The sequence below is a fragment of the Buceros rhinoceros genome, unplaced genomic scaffold, assembly GCF_000710305.1.
Source record: "Buceros rhinoceros silvestris isolate BGI_N320 unplaced genomic scaffold, ASM71030v1 scaffold2567, whole genome shotgun sequence".
Lineage (NCBI taxonomy): Eukaryota > Metazoa > Chordata > Aves > Bucerotiformes > Bucerotidae > Buceros > Buceros rhinoceros.
The window spans coordinates 23,002-32,826 of NW_010423765.1; the positions used below are offsets into that span (position 1 = coordinate 23,002).

A 9,825-nucleotide genomic window follows, 5' to 3' on the forward strand; every position below is an offset into this window, starting at 1 on the left:
CTGGCTGCTTCTTGGCCAGAGCTTTATATCAGCTCTTAATTACGAAGCACTGATCTGCATCAGCGTATTATCTGTTACCAGTTTATATATGAACACTCATGGCAAAACAAAACATTTCCGAAAGACTCTCCAGGGATGGTAGCACTCCTCCTCTGCAAAATTCTGGGATTAATTAGAAGGGAATGGTCTGAATTTTATTCTTACATGTTAAATGACCAAAAGACATATTCTTTTCCCAGCACCAGACTTTCAGTTGAATTTTTAGCTTGACTGATCTCTAAGTTCGTGAAGATTATTTCCCTTGTCTCCTGTTCTGGTTTGCCTTGGGCATCCCATTCTAAATGTGGGTGGACTTTGATATCTGTAATACTTTTTTTTAATGAGAAGCAAATTTTTATATCTTCTTATCATTTGGAAACTAGAAATGACATTTTTTTTTTTAACATGAAAGTTATTTTCTTAAAAAAAAAAAAGGACATTTTGTAGCAGATTTTAGATTTCACAGTTTTCTGCCTAAATCTAGTTATATGTTGACGGGAGCATGAAGTACATGAGGCGTTCAGATGAAAGTATGCCACCGACATCAACACAGAGTAACAAAAGGTAAATTGGTTCATTATGGATGCTGGTGTACAAGAAAGAGAGGATGTTGGAAGAGCAAGCCTGGTTGCTTTGAACAGAGCTCTGGGAGTTAGATCTGTTACCGTCTGGAATTGCAGAATGTTTCCATGAAAGAACAGAACTTAAGAGGAAAGTTTGCTTGTTTTTCTGGAAAATAGATTTAGTTCTTCAAGATGGGCAACAATTTTATTTATTAATTATTTAAACTAGGCATACTTGGAATTATGAGATTGAGGAGTTTTATTGTTTCACAAAATGAGCAAATTTCCACCTTGGCTCTGCAGTTGGAGTTCTGGACAGAACAGCTTGCTCAACACACACATGACTAGATCCCTCGCCTTCCAGTGAGCCATGAGGCTTACTATAAACTTCATTCCATGCAAGGCAATAGGACAGCACTGAAATGTTATTTTGAAGAAGAGATATTTTCAGTGTTACATTTGGGTATCTCAGCTGTATTAATGTCTCTGCTCATTTGCTGCTTTGAAATCCTGTGTGTAAGCATCAGAGGATGGATGGAGCTCTAGGAACGTGGCTGCTCCCGTAGTGATCACTCCCGTGATGATAACTTGCATGACAGTATCCCTGCTCTCGGGATCAGCAGCTGTGATCTTGCAATGCAAATGCATGTTCATGACTTGTGTCCCCTCTCCAAGTGCACAGAGCTGTTTTTTTCAGAGCTTTCCAAAATCATGATGTTTCAGTTTTCCGTCAGTGGCACCTTGCAGTAGATGCTCCAGCTGTGTTTTTGAGGAGCTATTTCATTTTGCCAGGAAGTAGTGGTAATGGAATTGTGGCAAGGAAATGCCGAGTGGCAAAGAAGTGAGTTTAGTGTTTAGGAGGGGAACTATCTTAACCAAAAGAAACATGGAAGCAGCCATGAGAAGATATAAATCCACTTCTTCTGGGGAAGGAGGAAGATTTTCCGGTAGTAAGGCTTGAATTCTTTGAATAGTATTATTGAAATAATTCTCTTTGTCACAGACATAATGTTTTTTTGTACTGCAGCCTGGTACATATCCAACTGGAGGTTGGACTGAGGTTTTAGTGGTCGTCTTAAGTCCTAAATGATCTGAACGGTTGAAAGCACAGGGGAGGGGTGTCAGACTGTACTGAAGTGGAAGGGCAAAATCCAAGGAAAGGGAACAAATAAAATGGACAAGAGTCAGGAGTGTGACGAGTGGGATAATGGTCTTAGTTCTTTGTGATATGTCAGTGGGTATAATAGGATAATGGTACGATAAGTACAGTAATCCTACTGGGAATAGTGTAAAAATACACAAATTGGTTTGTCAGTGTGAGAGAACTCAAACTACAAATTCAGTTAAATGCTGTCCTGGTTTGGTTTGGGTTTTTTCCCCATCTTTTCTCTAAATTCAGTTCTACCATTACGACCATGTAAATCTGCCAGATAATAATAGTTACGTGGAGAGCCATTAGGGGGCCATATGTATCCAACTTATTTATAGCCTGCAGGGTTTTTTAAATAAATCACCTTGAAATACCTTAGCTTTGCATGTGTGTATAGCCTGTGTAAGGATATAATCCTAACTTCTTTCTTTTGTTCACCTTGTAATGATTCCATGTGCATGTTGAAGGTTGCCATAATTGGATAGTGCACCTTTTGGGGAGGCATTGTGGTATATATCTCCTGGCCTCTGTGTCAAATTACGTATATTTAAGAATATTTAATTTCTCGACTATACTATAAATCATTTTTCTGTAATCCATTAATTTAATAAATCTGTATATTAGTCAGTGTTGCTATCATTTCTCTAATTTTTACTCAGAGTAAACATTCTCGTGTGTAAAATACCAGAGATCAAGGCTCAGCTTACTGCTGTCACACAGATGTTACGCTGGGCAGACAAGCCCAAAATACGGTGTTGTGGCAAAGATGCTGTAAGCACAGATACGGGTTAGACAAACTAGTAAGCTCGTCATATAGCACTGGTTAATCTAGTCGCTTTGTTCCTAATGCTTCAACTGGTTGGTTTAGCAGTAACTTTTTATACTGTGCGCGTAGCCATACCATCTGTTTAAACCTGAACAAACCATTTATGCATCCTGTACCTCAGTTTTCCCTTCTGAAAAGGGGAGTAAGACTTCTTTATCTTAAATAAGTATTTCCGAGGTGTGAAAATTGCAAAAGGCCATTTAATATGGAGAGAACAGTTACATTTAAGGTACTTAAGATGTGATACAGGTGTTAAATTCACATACAGGAAATCTGGCAGAAGAGCGGGTCTTTAGAAATTGCTGAACCTTTAACTACCTTTGCTATGCCTTTCTAGGTAAGTTCACAAAACGAAAAATGTTAATTATTCATAATACTTTGCTGTACCATAAAACTTGATTTATTGAGACTATAATTTGTTCAAGTTGCATGTAGTAGGAAAATATATCAGGAGTAATTAATTGTATTCAGGATGTGATGAGGTAGATATATCCACAGAGGACAATTGAAAACAGTAGCGGTGTGGTATTGATTGCCTTTCAGAAGGGGGGAAAAAAAAAATCTTGTCCCATTTCTAAATGTTAACAATTCAGAGAGAAAAATTCCCACTTGGGAAGAATGCTTTCCAGGTTGCTTCATTGCCAGGTGTTTGACATTGAGTGGAGCCTTAGATGAATGAAGCTTATGGCAGCTTTTGGAAATGACCGACTCCGGGGAATCTCGGCTTCCTGCTGTGAAAGTTTCTATTTTCAAAGCACATCAGTTTCAGTGGGAATGTTCCAGTGGTCCCATATGCTACTTCTGACAGAGGGGAAGTTTTTAACCTGAATATGAGACAGCTACTGAAGAGGTTCCCTTGCTGCTAACAAAATGAATTTCAATATGTTGCCAATGAACAAGCGGCATGTTCCCAACTGCTGATGGAATTTAACTCCATCAATTATTAATGGAAATGTTGCTTTGTTTTCCTTTTTGCCTGTTCCCTTTTAACTCAGCTACCTGCTCCTGATAGGACTTTGAGGGTTCTGAAGCTGAATAAGGAATCACCCAAACAATATGCTCATTTGCTTTGAAACTCTTGCTGTATTTTCCTCCCCTCCCTCGTACGCTCTCTCCTTGACCTAGCAGCAGGAAGCCTTTGTCTGAGGTGTTCATTTGGAACAACTTTTCCACACTTGTTTTCATGTTCTGTTAGATTACAGGGCAGCAGGCCTACCTTTGAAGCTCCCTTCTCTTTTGTTTCTTTGCAGTGCACTCCAGTAATTAACTTTGTCCTTCTTTTATTTGTTCCAGTCAATCGCAGTCCACTCTGCTGAGCATCTTCTCCCAGGAGTACCAGGTTAGAAGTTTTCTCCTTTGTGAGGGTTGACAGGTGCCTAATTGAATGATGAATGTCCCTTTATTTCTTTGTAATTGAACTGCCAGCTTTCTGATTGGTTTGGAGGATGTTCCCTTTTCCACATCAAGCACCGCCTGAGTCTCAGTGGATGGCTGCCAAGCCTACCCATCCATCTGTCTAATAACATCTAGCCTTTGCTTATTTGGTGGACCTGTAATAAATTATGCTAAACCATTATTATTCTGACAATAATAATTTCCCTGTGTTGCGTGGTTCCATGTGCTAAATGTTTGCTGACTTGCACTGTCAGTGCTGCTTTCCATTGCTGACAGAGATGATGATAAATGACCATTGCCGGAGTGGCAGAAGGCAAGAGAGGCAGAAAATGGAGTCATTTATCATGAGATGACAGGTGTCAGTCAAGTGGCAAGTCTCTATGGAATTACTTTTTGTAGTTTTTCAAATAAGTTGTTTTTAAGCAATGTTCTTCCTGGTTAAAAATGCCAATTGAATTGTAAAACTAGAGTGCACCAGACTTAGATGGAATTGAATTGAGGGAAAATTAATACAAAGGTTGAAAGAGAGAACAAGTTTTTCTTTGCCCTCTGCAGCCTTCAGTAAACTTATTTAGATTCAATTATTGTGACCTTATTGGCTTTTACATATATGGTACATTGCAGTACAGTCTGAAGACGTTCAATTCAATAGGTAGATTGAATGTCATTTCTGTACAGAATCTAAAAACATAGTTCAGTTTATATATCACAGTGTAGCCAAGGAACATGTGTTTGGGCAGTCATGATTTCTGTGTTTTGATATATGACACGTTTGTAAGACGCTTTGTTTGGTTTTTTGTTCTTCTAGAAACAAATCAAAAGAACACATGCCAAGCATCACACTGCTGAAGCTATTGAAACTTACTACCAAAGGTATGACTGCCCCACCCTGGGGAAGAGTGTCCTCAAAACTGCTGAGTGGTACGGCGACGAGGAGGAAATTAGCTTATTAGCTAAGCTATTTATTAGCTAATAATTATGACTTCAGTTTTCCGTAAAAGTAAAGTAAAAATTCGGGATGAGGAATACAGAATGGTTCATGTAAAAATGTTTTTCAGTGCAAGTGCAGAAATTTTTTGGCTTTTGGTCAGTCTGATAAAGATTCCTTGGCAGTAGGTCAGGATAAGTGAATACTTTTTACGGTGTATGGGATAGCATTTATTATATATTGCCTGTAATTTATAATTACAGGATTTCTGTTTCAAGACCAATATAGATGATAACTTCCGTACAGCAAAGGAGCTTTTTCTGCTACAGTTGCTTGTACTTCTAAAACATTTGTGTTACATTACAGAGAGTCGCATGTTAAATTCACGTGTTGCCAGTTAAAGCACTAATTTTTAGATCACTCCTCTTTTATCCCCAGAAGTGTCAGAAATAGCTGTTAAGGGAGGATGAAAACCTTTATGTCACTTTACAATATTTTACAATTGTTTGCATCTTAAGCTAATAAACTGTATTTGCTGCAACTTATAGTTTGTCTGTTACTTCTATAGGCTTTACTAAAAATATTGCCATGACATAATTGGGGCATACTGAGAACTGGTAAAGATACGCAATTAAAATATTACTTAGTAGACTGACATATCTGAGGAGCTTGCATGGCAAGTGAGTTCATACTTTTGATTCTAGATGTCTGATATTTGTGCTTAATATTAATCTGTATGAATCAGGAAAATATACAAAAAGCCTTAATTTGTGAACAATTAACTGTGCTTCCGCAGTCATATATTTAAAACCTACGCACAGCCTGATTATATCAGACACTGGTTTAGAATATCTAGTGTGAATTGACCGTTTATGGGGGTTGATTTTAATTCTTTCATAGTTGTATTGTTCTGTAAAACTTTATACTGGCTCACATCACACTTCTTCTAGTGTTGATTCTTGTTTAGGAGGACTACTGGCCTGTAATTCTGTTGTGTCAATAGTCATGTATTACAATACTTTTTTTAGTTACTTTTCACTAGCACAGTTTCAGTGAGGTACTCTATGTTAATTGTAACTGCGGTGTAAATAACCCTTTTCTTAGAACGTGTAAATCTTTTAAATCACTTTTATGTGTTGTTAGCTCCAACAAATTAAACCTGAAACATGGGACCAAATTTTGCTTTATGCAGAGCATTAGTTGTATTGGTACCAGTGAGGTTGTAGGTATGATTAATTTTGGCTCATATCAGGTATGAGGATTTGGTCTCCTGTCCCCTTCTGTACTGTCTGAAGTATGATAGCAGTACATGACTAATGCATTATGTATGAAGCTATATGGTGGTGGCAGGGAAAATCGTTCTTTATGCTGTTTCTGGGTATTTCATATTGCAAATGTATTAACATGACCGAATAAAATGCACATGTTTTAAAATCGGAGATGTTCGGGCTAATAGTTAGAAAACTCATCTCAATCCTGTTTTGGTAGATTTACTGTGTAGTATGTTTTGTAAGCTACAGGGGCAGACTACTTGAATCAGGAGCCGGTTTGAAATGCTTCAAGCATAAGCGTGACAAACATGTCTTCTCCTTTACTCTTCTTTACTTCTTCCTTTACTCTTACTCTAAGATAGCATCTATCTTAGCACTGTAAACCCTGCTCTGGGTGTTATGCTCCTTCCCATTCCCACCGACAGTCTAAATGGATAATTGTGCTCCCATTGCTTTCCTAGGTCAGAAACTACCGGGTTTTGGATAGTAATTTCCAGTGGTCCCTGTTGGGAGCAAGTAGAAGTACAGCTGAGAGAAGTAGTTTTTGCTGAGATTTACTAGTCTTAAATTTAGGCAAACACAAAGGCAAATTACGAGAAGGATCAGTAAGCATTTCAGAACAGTATTGGCCATCAGAATGTGAAACCCATTAGACCATAATGGAATTGCCAGTAGCATTAGAAATATCTGAAAGGAAATTGCCCCTTTGTCAGCTGGAGCTTTGCTGTTTGATCAACTAGATGCATCTTTTAGAACATTAATCTCAAGTAAATCTTCCTGGTTAGGTATTTTGTTTATGATCTCTCTTTTTTGTCTTCTGTTTGTAAATTTTCAGTATAGACAATATTGAAAAATAGACCAGACATCTTGTTTTATGGGTTTTTTATGTAGAATTGAAATAGGTTACAGCAAAAGGCTTTTATCATTTCCTTTAGTCATTAAGCCTCAGAATAACTTGCAAACAAAAAGCCGTCTAATCCTCTGTGAAGAGGTCTTTGTAAAGGTGTTACACCAATTCCACAGAAAGGTAAAATGATAAAGAATTTTAATGTCTGTAACTAATGAGCAGAAGAGTGGCTTCTGATGGATAGGTAATAGAGCTGGAAAGGCTGTGGCCCTCTAATGATGTCAGTAATGATATATATCAGTAATGAATACAGATAGGATAAACGAGCAGGTTCAAATGTTGGTAAAGATGGTTCTTTTCCACGCAGCTGCAGAGCACAAAGTGGCTTCCAATAACACAGCTTCTTCCCACCAACTCCTGAGAGCAGGTTTTAGGCATTAATGAAATGTAAACATCAAAGAGTGAAAGTAAAAGAAGTGAGGCAGGTGATGTTGTGTGAAGCGATGGTCAGAAACATCACTGTGTCCGTATTGGTCTGATACCCTTAACCAGAAACATTAAGCCTGTGACATTGGTACATCACCTTTTATTGGATCCTGTATATATCTTGTTTTATTTTCTCTTTAGAATATGAATTTGATTGTTAGATGCTGATTTCACTAAAGTGAGCTTTTAGTGTTTTAAGGAACGCCCAGTTGATAAAACCTGGCTTAAATTTGAGAGTTTAAGTTCTTGCATGTAGTAGTGAATTGAGTAAGATATACAGTGCACCTCTGTAGTTGAAGGTCATGTGGAACCCAAAATCTTTACTGTGAATAATAGAGGTTTATTTGATGTGATGCATCTTTAAGTAGTACAGATACTATTTATTTCATTAAGCAATTTTTTTAAAATTTCTTGATATATTGTGGTTTTTACCAGTGACTTAACTGATGTAACTTGCAGATGAGTAGGGCACAACCCTGGAGCGTTAGTGATTGTTCAAAACACTTATTTCTTAGAAGATTTTCCTTTAAATAGTCTGTACTAAGTATTTCCCCCCAAATGAAAGAGATTCACAAGAGATACTGACATGTACAAACTGGCCTTTTTTGCCACTGCAGAATTACATGGCTTTGTCTTGTCTAGGTACCTGAATGGGGTGATGAAAAATGCAGCTGCCCCTGTATTACTGGAGCTGGCCAATGAGGTAATCATCCTTACTTTTTTCTTTAATCTTCCAGTGTAAAACCTAGGGGGCATATCTATAGTGACTTTAGTGAGAAATGTAATTAACGTAAAAAAAATGGTTTCAAGGCACATTAGACATTTAAAATGGTTCCCCAGTCTGTTAGTACTTACAATAATTAGACAAAAAGCCCATTTATTAATAAATCAGTTAATGTAATTAGTCTCTTTAACTTCAAGGCAAATGTGTAAGAAACTCTAAATTTGTATTTTGCTGGAAATTTCAGACAGACCGTAGGTCTTTAAAATTAGTAAAAATTCCCACATTGATTAAATGGAGTTGCATCAGTTTTACTTATATTTGATTCCTTGTTTTTAATATCAAAACCCATCTAAGATTTCATTTTATTTTATTTTAATAATAGAAAGGGTTAAAACAGTTAATTTTCCTGACTCCGTTTATTTCTGTTCACATGGGTTAGAGGGTAGCTAATGAAAACTGCTTAATATAAAGCAATTAAGCAGAATGAATTCCTCAGTATAGCCATTTCCTAGAAAAGCTGGTGGATGAGAAGTTCAGTATGGTTGCCATTAAAGTCTTGATAAATGTATTGATGCTGTTTATTAACTAGAAGATGAATCTGCTTTGGGATGCAAGGTGCTTTTTGCCTTAAAAACTGCTATCTAAAGCACTACCTTAGAGAAGGTGTAAAAAGTTTGAAAGAGTGGCAGTGAGCCTCCTAGGAAAAAAAATTGATGAAATATCTACCCCTAAACTCTAAAATATTTATTTACAATAATAATACCACCACCACAATAGCTGATACTCCTCGGGACTGCGTATGCAACCCTCAAAGGGATGGGATGAAATGTATGCTGGTTTGTGTTGTATTTTAATAGAAAATGTAAGAAGGAGGCAGAAAATGAGCGTTCGCATTAAAAATGAGATGGCGCTATGAACATTAAGTGTTGCAGTAGCAGCAAGTTTTGCATGTTACATTAGTAAGAAAGAATGGTTCCTCTCTCATGTACATTGCTGCAGCCAGCAAATGAGCGATTACTTATCAATTACTCCAAGGTTTTAATGATCTGTGAAGTGTCCACATATCCTGATCATATAGTTAGCGTAAAGGACTGATTTCATATTAGTGGCCATGTGGAGCTTCTTCCATTTCTGGAAAAGACAAGTCTTAAAGTACTGAGAGCAGAATGTACTTTACATAAATAAGTACAATCTTATTAAGAATATAGATAAACAACCGATTCATGATATATCGCACCCATATTATATGGGAACTGTCATAAAAATATTTCAAGCACAAAGTAATATATCTGTTACTGGTTCTTTGTATATTTTTTCCCACTGATTTAGAGATGATGCATATAATTTCTGACTCTAGTGAGCATATCTTTGCTTATATTATACTAATGCATTTTTGCAATTCAGATCAAAGATATCTGCAGTTCAGAAATAAATAAAAATTAAATCTAAGAGGAAGGAGAGATATACAAAAAGAACTTGGATGCTTCTGATTTCATAGTAGCAGGTCTATAAGGAAGGCAATGCATTTTGTGACTGCTGCCTAATGCATTAGGGAAATGTGGCAATAACCAGCACCAGATTACTGCTTCCAAACAA

General features: G+C 37.0%; 1 protein-coding gene across 1 annotated transcript in view; it reads left to right on the forward strand.

Moving 5' to 3' along the window:
• The first annotated feature begins 541 nt into the window (after positions 1 to 541).
• The window catches only part of LOC104497278 (chromosome unknown open reading frame, human C15orf41), a 99,976-nt gene continuing 90,692 nt past the window's right edge, over positions 542 to 9,825 (forward strand). The window contains exons 1-5 of the mRNA XM_010140512.1: positions 542 to 603; positions 2,904 to 2,915; positions 3,872 to 3,917; positions 4,782 to 4,846; positions 8,148 to 8,208. Coding sequence (XP_010138814.1) covers positions 542 to 603; positions 2,904 to 2,915; positions 3,872 to 3,917; positions 4,782 to 4,846; positions 8,148 to 8,208 — 246 coding nt within the window. The remainder of the gene's footprint in view (positions 604 to 2,903; positions 2,916 to 3,871; positions 3,918 to 4,781; positions 4,847 to 8,147; positions 8,209 to 9,825) is intronic.